The sequence below is a fragment of the Plectropomus leopardus genome, chromosome 11, assembly GCF_026936395.1.
Source record: "Plectropomus leopardus strain MGB_pleo_1.0 chromosome 11, ASM2693639v1, whole genome shotgun sequence".
Taxonomy (NCBI): Eukaryota; Metazoa; Chordata; class Actinopteri; order Perciformes; family Serranidae; genus Plectropomus; species Plectropomus leopardus.
In genome coordinates, this window is record NC_142186.1 from 14,035,453 (window position 1) to 14,059,843 (window position 24,391).

General features: G+C 37.7%; 1 protein-coding gene across 1 annotated transcript in view; it reads left to right on the top strand.

The window, feature by feature from the left end:
* The window catches only part of LOC121945648 (lysophosphatidylcholine acyltransferase 1), a 28,926-nt gene extending 9,246 nt beyond the window's left edge, over positions 1-19,680 (top strand). Inside the window, exons 3-14 of the mRNA XM_042489944.2 lie at positions 157-371; positions 4,347-4,459; positions 4,963-5,023; positions 6,010-6,068; positions 7,907-7,941; positions 8,963-9,017; positions 9,389-9,471; positions 10,655-10,780; positions 12,687-12,840; positions 13,358-13,456; positions 14,378-14,519; positions 14,778-19,680. Coding sequence (XP_042345878.1) covers positions 157-371; positions 4,347-4,459; positions 4,963-5,023; positions 6,010-6,068; positions 7,907-7,941; positions 8,963-9,017; positions 9,389-9,471; positions 10,655-10,780; positions 12,687-12,840; positions 13,358-13,456; positions 14,378-14,519; positions 14,778-15,010 — 1,375 coding nt within the window. The 3' untranslated portion in view covers positions 15,011-19,680. The remainder of the gene's footprint in view (positions 1-156; positions 372-4,346; positions 4,460-4,962; positions 5,024-6,009; positions 6,069-7,906; positions 7,942-8,962; positions 9,018-9,388; positions 9,472-10,654; positions 10,781-12,686; positions 12,841-13,357; positions 13,457-14,377; positions 14,520-14,777) is intronic.
* Positions 19,681-24,391: the final 4,711 nt, after the last annotated feature.

A 24,391-nucleotide genomic window follows, 5' to 3' on the forward strand; every position in this document is an offset into this window, starting at 1 on the left:
ATTCATAACTCTAAGGCTAAAGAACCTTAACCATTTACTTGTCATGTCATGTCTTTGGACATACGCGTCTATCAAATTTTCAGTGTTGGAAATTTTATCTCCATTTGGAGTTCAAATGAAAAGTGACCCCTCACATATGCGTGATCTTGTTTGCAGACTGGTGGACATAATTCTGAAGATCATCATGCGGGTCATGTGGTTTGCGGGGGGTTTCCATTGGATGACTGTGAAAGGACGAAGGGCGTTACCTGCAGAAGCACCCATCCTCACCCTGGCACCCCACTCATCTTACTTTGATGCCATCCCAGTCACAATGACAATGGCCTCAATTGTCATGAAGGCCGAGAGCAAGGATATACCTCTCTGGGGCAGTAAGTAACAAACCTAATCCAGGATATATTACTCTCATTGTTTTCTCCATAACTATGACCTAAATTGTGAGCAAGAGAACAGGTGTTTTAAAGACTCAAGTCTGGAAAAAGAGTGATCTCATTCTTCATGACAGCACTACAAAATCTATTTGATCAAAGTTCAGAGTCTCCATGAATAGGCATAGTTATTACCCAAACTTGTTCAGCCTCATGTGGGTTTCAGGGAAGGTTAAGCATATACATTATGCAACTTGTGTTGGGATGTGGTACTTTGTAAAGGGCAGGTCACAGCATTTCTCTGATTTGCTGCTTTGTCGGTAAGCAGAGGGGATTGCCCAATCAACTTTGCAAAGTGAAAGTCAAGTACAGCTTAGCTTATGTTCACAGCAGTGGTATGCCACAAACACTCATACAAAAATACACATACCTTGCTTTAGTTGGATCACAAGACATTTCCAAAAATAATAACATTGACTTGTCAACTCTGCATCAGGAAGTTAATTCTGTAAATCATTATGACCTTTCAACCTTCTGCATGGTTTTATGTTGTCCCAATGACATTGGTAAAACCATCCATGACACGAGGAAGCTGAAATCAGACATTCCTCTACAGTTAAATGTTTAGACTCACACTGGAAAATGAACAACAGTAACTCCCAACATCCCTTAAAGACTTAATTTTGTAGATCTCAGTATTAAAGGCTAGCCTATCAGACATGATAGCCAATCATAATGACAAATGATTTGACAAGGGATAAGAAAGCTGCTTCATTATGTCATTTAGGTGGACAGCATTAAGGCTGAAATCCTACATCAGCTTCACGGTCAGCACATTTTATTTTATTCCATATCTCTAGCTCAGTTCCTACAAATCAATTTATAATGTTAAAAATAAATGGTATCTCAAATATAATTATCCACCTGCCCTTGTTACCACTAAACTATTAAAGGAAGACTTAAGACTTAAGACTTAATTATGACTTTTATCAGCTGTTTTGTTATCACCACTGATGGACACCACCAATCCATTCAGATAGCTAACTGGAGTCACTGTCGGCGCACCAGATAATACTGACTGCTCAGTAGCAGTCAGTCGCTCACTAGTTTAACAGTAGATCCTATTAACTAGCTTGCAAGTTCAGTTACCTTGGTAGTTGCCAGGCATTTGTTCTTATGCCTCTGGCAGCAGGACATGCAGTAAATGTCCTAAGTGTGTGTGTTATTTTAGCCGTCCTTTCTCCTCCTCCTCCTCTGCTTTCTAAGTCAGTAATTAGCCACTTTGCTACCTCCAGGCCGAGTGAAGCTTGCCAAGTTTGCGCAGCCTTACTTGCTTATATTGCTGGATTGATAACTATAGTTTGGACACATTTGCTCATAGATAAATTGTCGTTATTGTCAACATTATGTTTTGAGGGAACAGAAGTACACATAAAAAATGGTTACATCTTACATTTTCAGGGTTTAGTTCAAGGGTTATCCATTAATGTGTGTGTTCAGCATAAGTTTGACTTCTCATGCTGGCCTTGAAGTAGGAACCAGTCACCATAGCCAAGCAAGTGAAATCCAGAATAGGCATTAAGACCTGATCAGCCACAGTGACGTGTGTAGAGTGTCTCTCAGGGTACCAGCTACAGCCCTAATCCCTTCCTGCCAGCAGACAGGCAGTTGGAATCAATTTCTTCTTCTCGTGGCCTCACTCCCCGCTTTATTTATTTCCTGTTATCCCCGGTCTCTTAAACCTGTGTTTCTTTTTGAATGGCTCTGTGTCTCAGAGCTACAGGAAACATTGCTTTTACTATTTTTTCTATTGATAAAGAGGGGACGTACAAGAAAAGGCTTCCACTAACTAATGCCCTCTGCAATTCTAATACAGACTTTTCACATCCTGTCTCTTCTGATTACAGGTCCTCTTTCATTTCCTCGTACATTGTTCCTTTGTAGTTGCGCTATGCAGATTAGTTGTGGCCGTTTTTTGTTTGTTTGGTTTTTTTAAAATATATTTTCATATCTTCCTGACATAACATTGCTGTTCAGTATATGACAACAACTAAACATGTAAAAGCTGGTCAAAGAAGACATTGCAGCTTGTATGTAACTGTCAGGCCTATAATTCTGTTTCTATGCAATTAGCCCACTTAGCACACTTGCTTAGTTTAAATGCTCATGGCCCATAGAATGATAAATAGATGGGAGGAACCAATGACACTTGTTGCAGTGGCGAATACCTACACATCAGCTGGCGAAACGCAGCTGATGTGTCTAATAAACTGTCTTTGTTGGTGGAAGAGGTCATCTCAAGTTAAAGTTATATAATACTCTCAAACAGGAGCTGCGGCATCTTTCTTTTTTAACCAGTCCTGCAACATAATCTTCACCACTTGCAGTCACAGTTTTTGTTAGCTCTGCTGCCTGTTTCATCAGAAGAGACTCACCTCTAATGGTGCATGCTGTGCACTGCAGTGCCTCAATACCGCATCTTCATATCAGTTTAAGAAAGAGGTGCATCTGTGTTTTTGCAGGTATTTAAGTTCAGTATTTCTAAATTCCACAGTATACCCTAATACCTTGATACTACTGAAGTCTAATGCAAATATATCTTAGTTAAGTTCTCCTCTCATAATGCACCAACTTTGTGTTAGTCACATTACTGACTGTTTGACCTTTAAAGAAGATTACCTTGGTGTAACACAATTAAGTTAATACTATGGGAAGTGAAATTGACAGAAGTGGTTTCACTTTAGTGAGAAAAGTACTATAAGGCTTCCACATTGCTCCTCGGAAAAATGAAAGTTGTATAGTTTTGAACTGACTTTTGTGAGTATGATTTTGTAAAGTTAGAAATCTGGTTGTTGCAATGGTGCGTTTGTTGTAAAAGTAAAATTTCTCAGGTAAGTACAGTTTGCTTGGGTGATAAATTGTTAATCAATATCACTATAAATCAGGTTTTTGTCATGTGTCAGTATCAATCATGCTTTTGCAAATGTGTAAAATGTCTTTGATATTAATCACTAAAGATTTAGTCTGTTGATGCTTAACCATTTTTACATTAGAGGGTCACAGTGTGAGTAAATCAACGATTTTTATGATTGATGATCATCAGCCCAGCCAGCAGTTTCAGACTCTACCACTGCTATTGGTTTTGCTGTGTCATTTTTTTTGATTTGTTAGATCACCCCATTGCCCCTCAAAGCCCTGAGCATATTGTCAACATTGTAGCTGGAACTACATCACTCCTGTAATCAGAGAGGGAAGCCAGAATCTTTCTTGCATTTGTAATCAACATGTGAGACTCATCTGACTTATGCAACCAGCATCAAGGAACGCATGATCCTGTGTTAAGTGTGATAGATGTAGCATCTAAATAAACATTTGTGGCTCATGTTTTGCCTTCATCTACAGCAGACACTGTTATCTATCCATATAACAGGCTTTTTATTCAACTGTGCTTTACAGTGACATGGATATCACATTAACACAGACGAATGTTTCAGGACAACCACAGTCTCCCACTCTTCGCTGCTTTGTATCTGTATTGCATAGTGATTTTGACTTAAGTGCTTTGTTTAAGAACACCATTAGATGGTGGTTGATGAAAAGAGGAACTATGCTGTCTTCCCTTGCTGGCTTTTTTAGCCTGTGCAATCGAGTTTGTGCTACTGGATATATCAGATTGTTTTAAACATATGATCATAATGTTAATTGCAAAAATATCTATTTCTGTTTCAGGCATTATTGATATGGCCTGTATTAAAGGGACGAAGTACAAATTTATATGTGACTGACTGCAATGTTTTAAAAATTGCAGTTTGAACTAGACATCTGAGCCCCCCCCCCCAACACTCCACTTATGCATTAAATGCAGTAAATACAGATCAGTCGGAGGTGCTTTAGTTGCTGAGCTGTCATAGGAAATAAAAAAGTGTTTCTGTATTCATTTGCATTTTCTCTTCTCTTTGTCTGCTTTCTTGCTTCTAGCTTTGATTAAGTACATCAGGCCAGTGTTTGTATCACGGTCAGACCAGGACTCCAGAAAAAAGACTGTGGAAGAGATCAAACGCAGAGCCCACTCTGGAGGGGAATGGCCTCAGGTAAACTGACAGAAATTTTTGTGTACACTTGTATATGCGGTTGTGGGCACACATACAGAACAGCAGCTGATTTTAACATTAACAGACTCTATTTGGAATTTTTTTACTACATTTATGCCTAAGGGAGGACAACAGTATAATGTTAACAGTTATCTTAACCGCTTTAAAATATGACTCAGTGACCTTTATGACATAACAAATGCATTATGTTATATTTATTTTATCTGTACAAAACACCCTTGCGGTTACAGCTGTAACCCTGGTTCTCTGCTAGCATATGTGACATATGGTAGGTCCATAGTAAGATCCAGAGAAAATGCTTAAAAAAGAGATGGGCATCTGACTGCAACTTGCAGTAGGATGCAAGCTGAAACACACATTTCTGCTTTTTAACGTTGCTTTTTTAACGTAAAATGCTTTTCTTTCTGTATGGGATATTATTACTCTTTATGTATTTATTTTTTTTTGGGATAATTTATGAACCATTTTGTTTTTTCCTACAGATTATGATTTTTCCAGAGGGAACATGCACCAATAGATCCTGCCTAATCACCTTTAAGCCAGGTAAAGCTCTCCCGCCATAATTTTTCTTCTTAATGAGGTTTCCTCCTGTTTTTCCTCCTCTGAAGTCATGCTGCCAGCTTACTCGTATGGATTGATATTTCATATTTAATCTAGTGGCCATAGTGACATATCATTTAAATTAAATTACTCATTGAATTAATGCCTAATTTAGCTTTAAGGGTGATGTGTGGTCTTAATTGTTGTGGAGCACAGCTGGAAATTATTGTTGGGATTCCTAAGGTTTTAATTATGATGTGAAAGTTTTAAAGGTTCTGTATTCAACATTCAGAGCATTATTGTAGCAGCAAACCACTGTGTGCTGTTTGATTTGATTTAAATTTATTTCGAACATGTAAAAAAAAGAAATAGAGAAATTATTATACAAAAGCAGACAGACAAAAAAGTCCGATTTACAGACAATGAAAAACATAAAGCAGAATAAATGGTCAAAGTACAAACTTATTTAATCCCACCCCTTCTCTTAAAGTAATTGAATTTTAATTAATCACCATCTTTATTAATTTAAACCTGTACTCTCATTAAACAAACATATATGCATACAACCACATACCCAACATCATATATTTACAATTTTTTATTATGATTTACAGAAGAAAAAAATAAATATTAAGTAACCAAATAAATAAACAGCTATCCTGAGCAGAGAATACATTTATGCTACCTCTGTGTATGTTGTAATATGAGCTTCTCTGTGGTTTGTTGTGGTAGACAGCCCAGCTGTGTGTGCATGTTAGTGCATAGACATAGACAATTGGTTGTAACTCTGATTTTATTTGGCAAACTTTTAGATCACCAAACAATTAATATTTCTGCATTTGTCACACTGGTGTTTTTGACTTTACAATTGTTTTTTTTTTTTACACAAGCCATTGCTATTCTAATTTGTGTGCTCTTGTCCTTAAACCAATGTATTGTTGACGCAGATATGTCAAATTGAGATGAATCTGTCTTTTTTACTCTTGCAGGGGCCTTCATCCCAGCTGTACCAGTGCAGCCTGTGGTGATACGTTACCCTAACAAACTGGTAAGATTGTTTATGGATAAAGTAGTTACACAGCTTAGTGGCACAACTATTTTTTTAAAAAATCACAATCCCATTTTTCTTATAAACAAACACTAATCAAGGACAAAAGTACTTTTGTTTATTAAACTTGGTTTAAAAAAATGACCAATAAATCTGCCTTTTACCTTCTTCTACCCTCCATTTAAATGTTATCAAAACACTTACGGTATCCCAGCTGTATCAACATATATGCATGTTGTGTAAAGTATAAATTGAAAGCAAAATTGCGGTAGTGGTAGGAGATTAAATAACGCAAATAGCCCGCGACACTAAAATGTTAGCTCTCTGTGTTGATTTTTTTTTAGACATTTTCATGGCCCATATTGTGTGTGTCTGTATGTATACTATGCATGCCCTCTAGCCCGTTTGGCACCTTACCAGGGTCTCACTCAGTGGGTAGGTAAAGATCTTGCCGGTCACATGGTGTAAAGAAAGAGATTGCTGTTATATATAGTATCATGAAGGAGAAAATGTTCTGAGTGATGCAGAAAGAATAGCAAACTCAGCAGAATCCTACACGGTACTGTGAGATCCTCCTTCAGTCAACACTGAGTGTCGTGGTCATATTGTGTAAATATTTTGAGCTTGATTGAAGAGTTAAGCAGAACTTGTTTGTATAACTTGTCAACTTACCTTTTTGGAAATCAAAAATGCAACGCTTATGTGGGTTTGTAGTCCTATTTAAGGCTTTGTAGTCCTAATGAGTATAGTAATTATGAAGATACAACATGCCGTGGGCATATGGGACACAGCCGCAGTGACTACATTATTTTGTTTTATTTATGAATCAATGATTTACATCTGTTTATTGAATTTATGATTCAAATTTACCTCCCCTTGTGCTTCACAAAAAGCCCAAGGCAATAATTACATAAGCTTTTACTGCGAAAGCATGCGTTTAATCTGTCCTAGGTGCTATGATGAGTTTGTCAACTAAACTCATTTGTGCCAGACATTCTTTGCAGAGTGATGGACGTTTGATTCAGTGGACACCTACTGCCAGTCTAAAGAGGCTGATTTAGTTGACGTCATTTAAATCAGGTTATGAGAAGGAATCAGTGAAGCGTGCGGAGACACTTTCTGAAAGCTTCACTGGGAATCTGGCTAATCATGATGTGACTCAGAAGGCAAATCCAATGCATGGCTCGGGCTTGTTGTTTATGAGTCTGTGGAAAACCAACCGAGGACATTGCAAAAAAGAAGTGTTTCTCTCTTATAATCTTATAAATCCAGCAAGCACTTCAGTGTTCTTCAATATCTGAGGTTACTTGCAGACATCACAAATGTGTTTGCAGAACTTAAAGTTTTCCACTCCTTAAACTGTGGTTAGGCTATTGTAATCTTTTGAGTCTCATGGTTGACACATATCTTGAGTTTTAAAAAAAGATTTTGCTGAGTCACTGTGTTCACATGCGTTTTAGTAACACTAGTATCCACCACTTTTTGCAGTTATCTGATTTCAGAAATGTCGATTTAAATGGGAAGTTAAAACCTGGTTAACCCAAGTACATTTCTGTTAATGTCTTCCTCATGCCTTCTTCACATCTTCTCATCATTACCTCTCCACAGTTTGTTGTGTGATAGTTATATGGATTAAATGAAGCTTTAAGGAATCGGCCCTACACCTGATTACAGACTAATCTGTTATTTGGTCACCAAATAAGGATAAAATGTTTAGTGGGAGAACAGCTGCAGGAAGGAGTTTAAAAATTGGTCTTGAAATGCATCCAACAAATATTTTGTATTATCATGTAATACATGTTTTTCTAATAATATATTTGCTTCATATATTTTTGCAGGACTCGATCACATGGACGTGGCAAGGGCCTGGAGCGTAAGTACACAATTTCTTAACTTCATATATGGTGGGCTTCAGTTTCTACTTGTTTTTAAAATACAGAAGAAAATATTTATGCTTTTTAAAATTAAGATTAAAAGCTGTAAATAAATACACCTCAATGTTACTGGAATATACAGAAGTTATTGAGAGTTATTATTACAAGATCTCTAAAATTATACATAGAAAGTTTTTTTTGTTTTTGTTTAATCAAAGCTCTCATTATCATGTATCACAGTAAAGATTATCATTTATTACATTTTAAAACTAAAGTGCTACTATTTTGGAAATGAACATTGTGGTTTGAACTGGAATCTCAGTAATGAGATCTCAGACTGGGAGCAGATTAGTTATTGCTGGAGGAAAAAGATTGCCCTTGTTATCCGTCTGTGTAGTGTCCTCAGAATACTACATCCTGTTTTGGCTCAGCTTCCTTCATTATGGTGTGTCTTTGAATGCGGTTGGCTGTCCTCCCAGCTCAGCTGAACAAAATAAGGCTATAGATTTTTTTACTAAATCTCTAAAAGACACACATAACCTTTAACATATGCACATAGAGTATAAGGTGACATTTCCTTCCAAACATGTCATAGTAAGTGTGAGAGTAATACCACATTTACATATATTTTCCTACTACTTGGAACGTGAATGCATGTTCTTACATTTTTGAAAACATAAAAATACCTTGAGCTCTCTGTCCAGATCCAAAGCTGTGAGAAACACTGCACTAAAAAATCAATGCATATTCACACTGTCATTTTTGGTTTTAAAGTAATGGTAATAATAAATAATTATGCGAAACAATTTAATTCAAATTTGCAGAAAAACATATTTCCTTGTTATTGTAAGATGGCAAAAACATTGAAGTCAACAAATTTCTGGGGGGAAAAAAAAACAACAAAAAAATCCCACCGTATATTCTTGTTGTACATACTTTTTAATTCAAATGCGCAATTGACATGGACCACAAAACACGCAGTTTGTTTATTGTTGCTGATTATGTCCTGTTATTATCTAGGTTTGAAATCTTGTGGCTGACACTCTGCCAGTTGCACAACGAGTTTGTGGTCGAGGTAAGCTTGAAATTCTCTCGCCAAACTGCATATGTTAACGTGACTGCAAGTCAGGCCCTATTTATGAACATAGGTCAGTGCACTTACCAAATTAACGTGCGCTATGTGCAAGGAAGTCATGACTGGTTTCGTCATGTCATTTATGTTTTGAAAATGTTACCTGTGCAACAGTTAAACAGCAAAGACACTACAGATTTTTTCTCCTTTACGTGTTGTATAAATTCTTAATTTCATGCTTGGGTATACGTTTTTTTTTTCATTTTACACAAAAGAATGAGTACGTTTTTGTAAATGCATACATCCCTACAATAATCAGATCTCTTTTAATGTCTGAGATTTTTCTGATCCATCATTTCTGACTCTTTCTGCAGTTCCTTCCCATCTATACGCCCTCAGAGGAGGAGAAAAAGAACCCTGCTCTCTTTGCTATCAACGTGAGGCGCGTCATGGCTAAGTAAGTAAAAATGTGTTGTTTAAGCGATATGTGGGAGTTCATCTCGCGATTTTAAAAAAAGTCAAATTGACCAAGATAAGTCCAGCGGGGGTTCCTGTGGATCTTCAAAAGTCTGAAAAGGCATTTAATTAATTAATCTAAAAACAAGGCCTTAATTGGTTTTAAGCGGTCTTTAATCAGTTTTCAAAAGTCTTAAAAATTCTAAGACATGGGAAATAGATTTTTTTCTCTGATGTTCCATTGTACAATCCCAAAATTATTGGTAACTTATAAAAAAAAACAACTCTCACAATAACTTGACCAAAAAGTCAGATTTAATGTCACAATAAATATTTGGCCAAAATTGTCCCTAAATCTAAGTAATAGGTGTCTGTTCATGTTTTGTTTTGTTTTTTTTGCCTGAATTTTGGTTATTGTAAAATTGGTCTTAAATTTTATTACAGGTGGCACTGAAAAAAGTTTGAAAAAGTCTAAAATCCCACTGGCCTTATTCTGCAGGAGCCCTTTGTAGAATTAACAATAACTCTCAACAGTTGTTATCCACTTAAAATCAACAAACACAGTATTTGTTACTTTTGTTTTGTTTGTCCATTTAAAGAGACATACACCTTTAAAGCTCATCTCTTGTGTAGACTGTTCACCGCTCACTTATTTCACATCCTACAACATGCAAAGGAGAAAGATCTGTTATTGACCAGGGAGCAGGATGGGGCCAGGGGTTTTTGCACGTTTATCACTTTATGGCTTTGTTCTGAAAGGGGTGAAAGGCTTATGAACATTTGGATGTCCTTGATCATTTCCTCTGTGTGAGTATTAATCATGTAGAAGATCAATAATTTCATCCTGCACTGAGCATAACACCTGAACCATTATTCAAATTCTGTTCCACCCAACATCTCTATCCATGTAAACTACCATATGCAATGCTCAGGTTACACAGGCTTTGCTTGCTACCTGTGTTCTCATTCACTCCCACACTGTGTGCTTCACTACTCGATGCCAGAGATGGGAGACATAAGTTTTGCAGATGGACAAAAAAACAAAACAAAAAACTGTACGCATTGTTCTCAACATCAAAGATGCAGTATCGGCTACTACATTGGCCTTTATGAGCCTCCAGCAAAGTTTGTATTGATTTGCACATACTGATGTCCCGTCATTGTCTCCTCTGTGCCATGCTCAGAGCCCTGGGGGTACCCATCACAGACTACTCATTTGAAGACTGCCAGCTGGCCATGGCAGAAGGCCAGCTGAGACTGCCAGTCGACACCTGTCTGCTGGAGTTTGCCAAGCTCGTCAGGAGACTCGGGTGAGTCACTCAAACCTTCCAATGCGATGCTCCCATCAAAGAGAACCAAGTAAGGTGCAAAAGGGTGAGACAGGGGCAAAATACTCAGAGCAAGCCACAGGGACCCGGATTCAATTTCTGGCAGTGGTACCTCCTGCATGGTTACATTCCAGCAAACGCAACTGGTCGTGTGCACAGGTGGGAAGGCAGTTTGGGATGATGTCCTTGTCGCTTTGCTGTTGACTCCCATTGGTTGGTCAGGTGCCTGCACAGGATGGGGTCTTGAGGGAGATAGAGTCATCTCCACACATGGTTTGGTTTTGTGGTGAAAACTCTTCGGCAGGTGAAAAGAAGCAATTGGCAACACTGTGTGTATTGGTGAAGGCACATGACTTTCTCCCCGATCCAACAATTGGCAGCGACAGGGACCACTGACAGTGCAGGGGAGAGAGAGAAAAGGAGAGGAGGGGAAGAATAATAAAAGAGGAGGAAAACATGTAACTGAATTGGACAAAATACTGCAGACAATTCAATGAAATGCAGCTCAACAAACTACAGTTTAAAAAAGTGTCAGAGGAGTTGTTACAACTCAATGATAAAATCTTGAAAAACCGAACAAACAATTGCTGTGTCCCAAATTTAATATTTCTGTAAATACACTCACATGCAGTAAACTGTGAAAACCGTGTATTAACTCACATAGTGCGCACATTTTGACAGGGTTGTGTTGTCTCAAATCAAACAGCTGTTTTGAAGTTACCAAAAATTACTGTCACAAGATTTGACAGCTTTTCCTCTTCTCTGGGATTTGATGATTGGCATTCCCAAAATATGTGCTTTCTATTAGGGCTGCACCCAATTCTGGATTATGTCAGTTGAATCAGAATGGGCCATTAAATATGGGTAATTGATGCTTTTTTAAATTTTATTTTTCTTACCCCCTCATATAAAGTTTTTAATTGTGAATGGGGCTCAGTGGGATGTTCAGTGTGACAGTGGCATTCATGTGATAAAGTTAACAAGCTTGCGGTGCAAACAACAGATCACAAATTTGCAAAAAAATTTTCCGTTACTATGATGACCACAATGTTCCCAGAAGCACTGTACACAGCACACTGACTAGCAAAGAAAAACACAAAAAAACAGCTGCTCAACTTGAAGCAGTCTGTCGACTGAGGGGTCTCTGACTGATGATTCAAGTCCCCGATTTTCAGGGGGCAGCCCTATTTGCTATATCTGCTTGTTTGCTCACTTGTCCTCTGTAGTTATTTATTCATTGTTTTAAAAATAAAAGTGGTTTCATGGTCACCAGCTGATCTACTGAGTTAATGATAGCTGCCACATTTTTCAAACATGAAACTTGTGAAGCATTTGACTGCAAATCTGATACTACAGTCTTCTGCAGTGAAGATGACAAGTTAACATGCCAAATGTAATGACACCCATAAATTGTAAAAATGCCAGTGCCTGATGAAAAAAGTGCTGCATAGTGTTACTATTTGCAGTACCAAATTATAAAAAAATTCTACCAATAAACAAACTGTTGGCTTGTATCTGATAACGGTATAGTTTGAAAGTTTGAAATGTGTTTGTGGTCCAGCCTCTTCCGCTACATCAACAGACAACAGGACGACCATTGAGGGTGAGAAGTGTCCAAATTTGCATGCTGAACTTTTTGACTGTTATGAGTGCACCGTTCAGGTACACATTGTGCACTGCCCTTTGCCATACTTCTCATTGTGAACACACTTACACGCAGTGTAAGTACAGAAGTACGTAGTTTAGGACACAGGAGTTGTCTCTGCTGTACTGACTGTACTGTTTACATTCTTTTTACTCATTGTGTTTGTGACTTTTCTAAGTTTCCTGGATTACATTATGGCCAAGTTATTAATTAACAGGAGTTTCTTCCCCTTTGCCGACCCAGGCTGAAACCCCGCAACACTGAAAAGGTTCTGCAGGACTATGGGAACAGAGCCAGGAAGCTGGAAGGTCAAAAGCTGGACTTGGATGACTTTGCTCAGTTCCTCGATGTGCCAGTGTCGGAGATGCTGCGAGACATGTTCGCTCTTTTTGATGAGGTAAAGACTGGTTAGTTTCACTCACGACTATGAGAGCTCTACAGACATCCTCAGTGGCAACCAATTAATAAAGCATTTAGTTTTATGACTGAGATTATTTCATACTTGTGCTTACTGCAAATATAGAACTGCAGTACAATTATATATATTTAGAATATATATAACTAGAGATGGGATATGCAATGGAAATTATAGCAATATAATTTTCTGTTTAGGGCACGGACAAACTACAAGCATTCAGTTAACAAAGTGCTTCTGTAAAAACACTTTTAAGACTGGGGGCTGGATTGAATACCAAATGCTTTTTTGAAACTAATCACAGCACCTTGCTTTTCATTCGGGGATGCATTTGCAGCATAGTACCCAAACAAACAATAAAGGTTTTATTGCAGCCATGTGTTTATGACCTAAACAGCAATCACCCGCAGCTACTTTTGCAAAATAAATAAATGAGTGGCCTTGCTCACATCCTCTGTCTTCATCTTTTGCAATGTTGTGTTTTTTCTCGATTACCCAGCATGAAGATAACTGCATGGATATCAGAGAATACGTGATAGCCTTATCTGTCGTATGCAGACCTGCCAAAACTCTGGAAACGATGAAATTGGCCTTCAAGGTATGTTCTTGTTTCAAGCTTTCCTCTTATCTTACCAGCAGGCAGAATAGAGTTCTCTATGCTTGCTAAGGATCAGATTGACATTTGCTACGTTAAAATGCCACTTACTGTAGGTTGCGTTTGCGTTACAGAGAAATGATATTGTTTTAACACACTAAGATGTTTACGCTGTTTTTTCCCCCCATGTTCATGGTCAGATCTCCATTTCATAACCTCAGATGAAAACTGAATTTATGCGTTATCGTTGCGACCAATCTGTTGTGACTGCACGAAAACCAAATGGCACAAGCTTGTGTCATTTTTAGGTTTTCACTTCAAGATTCAAGATTCAAAGATTCAAAGTGTTTATTGTCATATGCACAGTATGGAAACATGTTTCCCTGTACAATGAAATTCTTACTTTGCTGTCCACAGAATGCCTAACGTTTAGCAAATATAAAAGAAATAGGAAATAGAAATTTAAAAATTTACAATAGAAGAAATTTAGAAATTTACATTAGAAGTAGAACAGTGCAAATAAAACAGTACAGTGCAAATTCGAACAGTGCAATTGTGCATGTGCAAACGGAGTAGTAAACTGTCTGGTACAGTTATGAGGTCGTGTGTGTGAGGTAGTTGCTGTGTGGACTCCTGTCAGCAGTTTAGGAGTCTGATTGCAGTGGGAAAGAAAGAGTTGAATTGTTTATTGAAATTCTTAAAGTTGAGCAGTATCTGTGACCTTAGGACTCATGAAACCCATTGAGTACCAATTTATTATTTATAATACCATCAGTTATTTGAGAAAAATGGAATCCATTTAAAGAACATTATCACTTTCCCCATCACTTTCCCCATTAGGCATGCCAGCCCTGTCGGAGTGGCATGCCTAATGGGGAAAGTGAAAGAGATGACACCTATTTCTTCCCATTGTTTCTTCTCCAGATGTTTGAGGCCGAGGAGGACGGTGCCATCACGGAGATGGAGTTGGCAGTTATCCTGAAGACGGCTTTAGGAGTGACTCACCTCAGTGTGTCACGTCTGTTTACCGCCATCGATCCTGAAGACACGGGGAAGATCACATTTGGTGAGAGACCGAAAAAAATAAACCATCCCTGGTTCCCTGGTCAGCGATTGACCTAAATATTTCTTTATCAAATCTTTGTTTTAATGTTGCTCGGTCATCAAAGCAGTTGTCTTGTTTCTGGCCTTTTTTCAGCCTCTCAGGGGAGCAGTAGATTCACCAACCAGGCAGTTATTAGTGCAGTCTTTCTCTGGGCATTATTTTTAGGCCTTTGTCTCATGTTGTGTTTGTCTCTGGCGCCCTCCTGTGGTCTTTCCACAGATAAGTTCAGATGCTTTGTGGAGCAGCACCCAGACTTTGCTGAGGAGTACCTGTACGCAGAAAATGCAGGCCTCCAGAGCGGCCCCTGCCACAGTCACCAAACAAAGCCCAGCCCGTCTTCCCAGGACCTGCAAGGCACTGCCATCACCAAAACAGCTAATGGTATCTGCCCCGACTTCAGCCCCAATGACCGTGGCGGCACAATAGATGGACTTCTCAAGAAACACAACTAAAAGGGTTAAAAATTGTAGTGGGAGGAAACAAACACCTCTCCTGGTGAGAGCGTGTTGTGTGGGCGACAGAGGGTAGTTGTAAGTAACTTGTTTGAACAGTAAGGGACTACATTTAAGTAACCACAACTACAAAAATGAAGACGTTTACCGTACCCTTTTTTATTAGTATTGTGTCCATGAAATTTCTGATGTTATTTTCAGCCTAGTAACAAGTTTATTTTGTTATTAATTCCTTTTTTTTTGTTAATTTTTTCATAGCAAGGATCGTCAAAATGCCAAATCATGGCTGTTTCAGAAACAATGCTTGAATACTCGAAGGGCAAGCACTTCTAAAAGTTCCTGGGGCGAATTTAATTTCTTTTATTTTCTCCTCAACATAGTGCTAACTGTGCATGTTTTCAACATGAGGTAAGCAAGAAAAAAGGCAAGCCCTGGACAGTGAGGTGAACTAATTTTAAGTGTAATCAGTGTTGGATTCTCTTTTATTTGTAACTTTTATTTGTTTCCTCTCTTTAATGGTAGCTGCCTTTTTATCTGAAAGTGCAGAATGCATGGGCTCACGTTATTTTGAGCAGTTGAGGATTATTTATCTATAGAAGGGAGGCCTGGAGGTACCAGTGACAATTGTGTGACTACTTGAAGTGCTGAACTACAGTAGCCACATTTTGAGGTGAACTCAGGTCTCTGTGAATTGACAGTCATAATTGCTATGAGCCTGTTACATATACAGTGATATTTGATTTAGCTCAGGGTTCAGTGACAAAAATGAAAAATTTAACTCGTATGATGTCATCATTTTTGACGCTCACTGGGTTACGTGCATGTTTTTGTTTTTTACAACATCAGTACTCTTCTGCCCAGTCATTCCTCATTCACATTAACGTCACAGATTTCTTTCAGGTTGGCAAATTCAAGTGTCTTTTTTTTATTGTTGAAATTACACAACGTGGACCAAAAATGCATTGGGTGATTTAATGTCACCTGTCATGTTTGTACTGTCCTTTTCAGTTAGTGGTGTAACGACTGTAAAGGCCGGGTGGATTCACAATGTGTGGCCAGTGAAAGCACATTCAGTCAGGTGGCTTTGTTGGGTATTCTAAAGGTGAGGTCACACTGCTTCCCTCTCTGTCTTACACCGCTACATTGTCATTCATTCCTACCATTTTCACAGCATATCCTCAGTCTTTCTACTCCTACTGTTTAGATGTTAAAGGATGCAATAATCCGACATTGGCCCCTTGGTCAAATATATTTTTTTTTTTTTAAATTTTTTTCTAATTGTGGACAAACTGGCACACAGAATTGTCACTGATTGTGATTTGATTACTTCTCAGTTAACTGACATGCAGCCAGTGGCCATATAGTGTGTCTATAATCACAGGCTGGATGGGCCTATTATAACTATTTAATATTACAAATTTTATCTCTAATTGGGCAAACAGTGGAGCTGTTCATTAATCTTAAGTGGTTTTTAAATAATTACCCTGATTCCAAAGAAGTTCAGACGCTGTGGAAAAGGTTAATAAAAACACAATGCAATGATTTGCAGAGCCTTTTAGATGTACAGTGGGGGAAATAAGTATTCAGCATGTTTTTTTTTTCTTATTAAAACAAAGTTCCATTGCAGCTGTTCACATGAAATTTTGACCAGCCATTAGTATTACTTCAATCAATCTACACTGATTTCAGAAATATTAACATTTCAATCCATAAAAATGATGTGCAATAAAGTAGAATGACAAAGGGGAAAAAAGTATTAAACACAGCAACTAAAATTTGTTGTGATTTAGAGAGTCCCTTGTTTGCAACAATGACACCAATCTCTGTGTTTCGATGGGATTTTGGACCATTCTTCCACACAGACAGTCTTAAAATCTTTAAGATTCAAGGGCGCCTGCATGTGAAACTTGAGGAAGACATGCCACTTTCAAAGCGTGAACATCCTCTGTTCCCAAATAGAGAGTGTTGTAAAGAAAAGGTGATGTAACACCGGTCCAAATTTTTTGGAACGTGCTGAAGGCATTAAATTCAGAATGTGTATATATTAACAAAATCTTTAGAGGTTATTTTTTTGAACATTAAATATCTTGTCTTTTTCTTGAATACAAATTAATATATTTCAAAAAGGATTTGCAAATCATTGCATTTTGTTCATAATTATGTTTTGCGCAGTGTCCTGACTTTTTTGGAATCTGTTAATACTTTTACGACATAAGTACCTTGATTAATACTGGAAAAAAAAGTTGGCAGTTCTCTCCCTGACTTTTTGGACGTTATCCAGTGTTCTATTTTTTTAAAATCTAATTTTAATTCTAAAACTATATTAAATTACAATCAGTTTGTGGATATATTAGCAAAAAATTCACACAGTGATGCACATTTCAATCATTTGCCAACAATTAATTGGCTCTCTGAAAACACACAAAATAAAATAACAAGTGAAAAAAAAAAGCAAAAAGATTATTCTGAAACTTCTCTCAAAATGTTAAGTGCTTTACATTATGTCATTTTATAGGACAACTACTTGTAAAGGGAATACCTCTCCTGAGCAGATGTAATGAAACACATTAGAATCTGTTTGTGGCCAGTTTTACTTGTGATCTTTGCATTCATGGTTTGATTCCATTGACTTTTTGTGTATGGAAATCACACAAATAACGTACAACTTTAAAGTGTGTTCTTTTCCCTATAAGTTCATCGTGTCGGTGAGCCTCACATTACCATCACATTCATGACCATGCATACTGTACATGTATCCCCATTTTGGCTTTCGGTGAAGCAATATTTCACATCTCTGAAGCCTTCTCAAGATATATGCTTTTGAAGAGTTCTGATATGTATTTTGAATATTCCAAATGCAGGACATTTTGTGAATTTTTGATATACGTATATGAATGATTTTTATTTTCACTGCCATGACAAAGATCTGTGATCTTCTCTCCTCTGCAGATTGTATTGATGGTGAAAAATGAGCCACATTTTCTTTGTTTCCTTTGTATAATACTGCAGTTGTTTTGTGCTGTATTCCTCCTACACAGTGTAAAGTTTTATTGTTGTTATATTATTACTATTATCGCTGAGTTGACTGCTTAGAAACAAAAATGCAGATTTCTTATGGAAACCGATAGCCTTGAATCTATAGAATTTTTTGCTAAAAAAGAGAATGTATAGACAATCTTGTCACAATCAGAAGCTACTCAAAGCGCTGATCTACAGTGGACGTTTTCCGAAAAAAATCATGGTTTTCAATTGTACACTTTTTATCCTGTTTGAGCCCTCTCTCCATTGATTTTTTTTATGTTTTTGTGTTTAAGGCATGCAGGTTGAAATAAGCAAAGTGGGAGTGTGTAAGTGCACAAGGCCTTGAGGTGATGTCTGCCACCACATGACGGGCCGCAAACGCACAAATACTCCAGACTGTATGCACATATAAACTAACATAAGTCAAATTACAATCTTTTAGTCTATCCCCCCATACTACCTTGTCCTTTTTAAATTATACGTATTTGTGCTTGCACTTTAGATTCTTTTCTTTATTTTTTGTTTGAGAAATATCACATTGCTGTAAAGCATGTTAAGTTTGTAGGTCACAGTATTGTAGCTCAGTTTTGTTAATATGAATAGGTTTTGCATTCATATATTTGCTGCAATAATGGGAGCACAGAGGAAATTAGGGATCACACATTTAAGGAAGCTGTCTCTTATCCCACATTTGTTTTTGTACTATAAGAAAGAGCTCGGTTAGTTTAAACATCTGAAACATTTTTTAGACCTACTTTTCTGCCTTTTCTCAGGATTGTGGAATTTTTGTAGCTTGAAATGACTTTGTAAACTTGTAAGACTTGGCAACAATATACTGATTTGAATGAGTAAAACTGCACCGTGGAATCGCTAAGTATTAAATGTACTCCTAAGTGATGTGAATTTTCAGCAGGTGGTTAATTATACAGATCACTTTGTTTTTATGAGGGAGACCATACTGTTTTTGTATATAGGTGGGGAATCTGTGAATTTCAACTGAAACAAAGCATTGATATTTAAGATCTGACCCGGGATGAAATGTATTGAGCCACTGTAACTCTTCATACACTTTTGTTTATTTTAAACTAAAATTTCCATGTGAAGGTCTAAAGTACTATACCATATTTCATCAGCAAGTGAAATATTTACATTTATATATGTTTAATTTTTACATTCAGAACAATTTGGCTTTGGGGTTGTGTAAAAACACAGGGTCCATTTCTTTTCACACTTGTTTCACTCCCCTTTATTTCAAATACCTCTGTAGAGGTGCATCTCCAGTTTTTTGTACTTGATATCAATCTGATAAAATGTAGACCTGCAAGAGATAAACCTGTATTTATGCTACTGCTGCCCGCTTACCACAGTTTGTCCAGCAGCGTGCCTAAGACGAAAGACTTGTGTACTCTTACGGAGCGATATTGTCTTTCTGATGGCTTGTTGTCTAAGGACCAAGAAACTGAACTCTCTGTTTTCTCTGTAGCTTTACTTCCTGTCTTTTTCTATACTCAACAGGTTTTATTTTATTAATGCATTTTGATGATAAAGAGTCATTACCGCAAGCTACTTTGAATTGTCTGTTCAGGACTGCTATGATATAACTTGTTGATGTGACTCTTGGATTGAATTAAAAAAGAAATGTTAACACAGTTGTGTCACTGTCACAATGGTGATTGATGATGTGTGTGTTTGGTTGCTTGATGTAGAGCTAGAATGTATGTGCATTTAAGTGTGCTGTATGAGAAAATTAATCCATTGTGCTGAAACTGAATTTGTCTTTTTCTATAGAGTAGTGGAACTGAATGTTAATGAAAGTACGAATGCTTTTGTTGCTTAAAACTTCAGTCGCTCTGCATCCTCAGTTTTTCCCTCAGTGCTTGCTGTCTTTTTGTAGAAATGTCTCCCCCTTGAGGTAACATAGTAGCAGTGCAATCTTGAGTGTTGAGTGTAACTGCATCAGGTTTGTTGAATTTTTTTTTTTGCCTACAAGTCTTATCCAAGTTTTTGCTCTGCATCGAATTCCTATTTAAGGAAATGTATGGGGCAAGTGGTATTGGCAAGACCCTGGCAGCAGGAATCCATGTCATCAATTTTAGTGGACGTGACTATCAATACCTTTTAAACGAAACGTCAGTGATGTAAAGTGTGGATCTCGATAAGCAAATTAAGTTTACCATCATCAAAGTTGTCCTTTACTAGACTTGTGTTTGCTGTCACTGATTACATGTTGATGTCTATAGATGATGAATCTCACTGGCATGCAGAGGGCCGTTATGCGGCATTGGGTGGAATTGTTTTTATATTTTTATATTTTATTTTTTATGACAGTGATGGGAGGTGATGTTTCCACTGGTAATGTAGTATTTTATTTCTCATTGAATTTGTGTTGATCTCTTGGTTGCCTGGCTGTCATCGGTTTGTGTGTCTGTTGTGTCTCTTTACCTGCAGGTTTGCGTGAATGGCAGACTCACTGGCATTATATTCATGGCTTTTTCATCAGAAGTGCGATTTTTCCACCGCTTTAGTCTAGACTGAAATTTCTTAGCAGCTACTGGCTGGTTTGTCAATAAATTTTGTGCAGCTAATCGTGGTTCTCAGAAGATGACTCCTATTAACGTTGGTGAAACCCTTACTCCTCCTGTATTGTCACCAGCAGGTCAAAATTTTCATGTGAACAGATGATATATCCTAACATTTTTGGTCAGCACTACAATCAGTGTCTCTATTTGTGGTTCCTTGAAATGTCTCAACAGATATTGGATAAAAATAAATATTGTTAATATGGTTCTGAGGATGACTCCTATTGACGTTGGTTAACCACAGAATCTTCCTCTAAGGCCACCGGCATGTGTTTTCACCTATCCTGACAAATAGCTTCACATTTACTACATGGATTGTTAAAACATTTTTAGAGACATTCCTGGTTTCCAGATGATGTATCCTAACAACTCTGATCATTACCTGCCTTTTCTCTAGTGTTACAGTTAGTGTTTCTATTTGTGGTATGTTTAAAATGTCTTTAGAGTTATAGGATTGTTTGTCATTAAATTTTGTGCTGCCATTCATGATCCTCAGGGGATGCTTTCTATTGACCTTGTTGATCCCCTGATTTTTCATCTAATGCCACCAGCAGGTCAGGTTTTAATTTTTGACAAATATTTGTACGTCCTCTACATAGATCATTACAATGTTTTGTAGAGACATCCATGGTTTCCAGATGATGTATCCAAACAGCTTTGGTCATCACCTGACTCCTCCTCCAGCCCTACAATCTTTAAGGCTTTTGGTGTCTCACAGTTATTGCATGGATTGTTCTGAAATGTGGTTTTTCATGTCCCCCTTAGGATGAAGTGCAATAACTTTGATGGTCCCGTAACTTTTCCTCAAGCGGCATCATTATCGTTATTCTTTGGTTTATGACCGCATAGCCTACCTGCAAAACATTCTTATCAGCAGCCTCACAGAGCTGCTTGCATGGAGTGTGTATAAGTGGAATGTGATCACTAATATTGCCTTGTGTGTTAACGGGCCTTAGCTGATCTCATTCTTGGCATGTAACTTCAAACAAAGCCATTGTGGCGTTCTCTTGTTAACTCAGACAATGTAGACGATATAGTGAATGTTTGAAGCGAGCACTTGCTAATGAAATGTTTTCTTTTAATCAAGAACTATTCTCTCTTGCAGATCTTATTATGCATCATTTATGACTGAATGTGATTTCATTAAGAGTCCCCACAGCATTGCTCAGCAGGTAAAATGTTAGTCTGTGTTTGGGGTAAAAAGGTTCTAATTGTCTAGAATCACTGGTTATGGTCATGACTCAATAGACAAAGAATTTGTCCTCATTCCTCTTTTGTGTCTTTTTCTTCTTGCAGGAGTAAGCAGACATGCTCAGACAAAGCAAGACGGGCAGAAGGAAATCGTGTGGTACTACACTAATTCTCAAAATATATTTGCTGCCTTTTTAAGATTCAGTACTAACAGCTTGCATGTGCATTTCACTTCTTTTGAAGGACAGCAGATGACAGGGGGGGTACTGTATGTGTAAGCTAGACAAAGCTTTAGTTATTCACTTATAAAAGCTTTTGCTTTGAAGGACAGATCATTCTTAAAGGCCCAGGATTACATTATTTGTACCATATACAATGCACTCTCACTTTTGCCTCCACTTCTTGCCCTTCATCCCTCTCCCTCCCCTGCCTCACCCACCTCCTGCTCGTTCCCCACCTCCTCCTCCTCACACTCCTTCTCTCTGGGTCTCAGCTGTTGCATTTATGAAAACAAGACACTCGATTATGTTCACCTCATCGTTCTCCGAGCTCCATCGGAAAACCCATACATCCACTGCAGCCTACATCGACCCAACAATTTCTGATATGTGCCCCAAGGCTTGATGGATGATTGCACTTTAGAGGTGTGTGTGTTGTGGTGGCAGCGGCGGTGTTGGTGTTGGGTATTAGTGGCCGATTGATCGCTGCAATCGGCTCGGAAACAACGAGCTGTCATTCTAGACATGAGGGCCATAAATCTGTCCGTGGGGAGCAGGCTGATTGGGTTATTTAAAGCCCTGGTCCTGTTTTGGTTGAGTTTGAAATGGGAGAGGTCTGGGTGTCGGAGCTGATTGTGTTTAGGCCTGTTGGACATTACAGGTAATAAGATTTCTGCCTATTGACAAGGTAGGTGGATGGGTCATTGGGGTCTTTTGAGGGGTGGAGCAACAGGAGAGGGACAAAAAAGGTAACTGTGTTTTATGTAGAGTGGTAGGAGGGACTGTTTGATGTTTTACAGAGTAGATTTATCAGAAATGAAAGGCCCTGGAAACATATTTTCTCAGTGTCTTAGCATCTTGCTAACAGTGATGGGGTCTTACTGAACTCTCAAAGTTATTTTTTTTATTTCAGTTGGGCAATTTCTGTGTTTTTGTTTTGACGAGGTCACAGAGCGTCACTGTGACCCTGTTCGTCTCATTCTTGTGAGCGTGATATCTTGAGAACATCTTGAGGGAATTTATTTAAATTTGGTACAAACATTCGAGTACACTCAAGGATGAGCTGATTAGATTTTGGTGGTCAAAGATCTCAGTGACCTTTCATTTGTCTCATTCTTGTGAACACAATATCTCAAGAACACCTTGAGGGATTTACTTCAAATTGGGCACAAATGTTCGAGTAGGCTCAAGGATGACCTGATTTGATCTTGATGGTCGAAGGTCAAGGTCACAGTGACCTCACACAACATGTTTTTGTCCATAACTCAAGAACCCTCGGGAACCACTTTGAAACTGTGCCGATTGTACAGATCTTTTGTATGTTAAGGATACATGTTTTCACAGACAGTGATGTAAACTGTAAGTACATCTTGAGTGTGGTGTGGAGGCATACAACCCAGTGGTGGTATATCTAGTTTTTCCAGGCTTTTTTCATGGGTTTGAAGTGGGCAGGGGTCAGTGGGGAAAAGTTGTTCACCTAATCCCACAAACTAATCCTAAAATTTAACCATATTTAAGTGAGAATTAGATCAGTTGTTGGGTAGTTTGCTGAAATTGCTAGGACACTGTCAGTCAAATTGAGCACACCACACTGAAACCACAATCCAGATTTATTTCATGTTAAATGGGGTTTTATTTTATTTTTAAATATAACTTTAACTGCAATTACTGTTTATTTAGTAAAAAGTAGTTCAAGTGACTACTGAGAAAAATTCATTTTATAAACCAAGTCCTTAGTGTCATTAAATATTTTTCAATTCCTTTCTTACACTATTTACAGCTAAAGACATAATTTATCACAGACAACATCCTACTGTATTGATTATTGATTGAAGAGTTTATAGTAGTTAACTACTAGCCCTGCCACAGTGAGACACATTACTTGAGGCACTCTACATGTATAAATACCAAGAAGATTAAGCCACAACTCTCAAACCTGTGGATTAATTGTGAATCAAATCAATATAACATTTGATTTAGAAATATATGTATTTTTCATATGTTTGCATCAAATCCAAGAACAAGTCACTATCTTTTACTTGTGAGTAAAATTAGAAGGATTAAGATTACCAAGGAGTAAATTGAAACTACAAACATTGTTTAATTTTTCAAATGTAAGATGTATTTGTTCTGATTTGCCAGTGAAAGTTGCTTTAACCTTAATGAAAACATATCATCAAGGGACTAACTGGATTTATGTTTTGTTGTTTTTAAAAAAAAAAAAAACATTGTCAGGTAGATTTTCACATTATATCATGTTATGAACACCTTTCCACTGGTCTTTATGTTATGAATATAAATTCCTAATCCAGCCAGCTAAGCTTCCGCTACAGTAGATATCCTTGGGTGAACATAGATCCATAATGTTCATA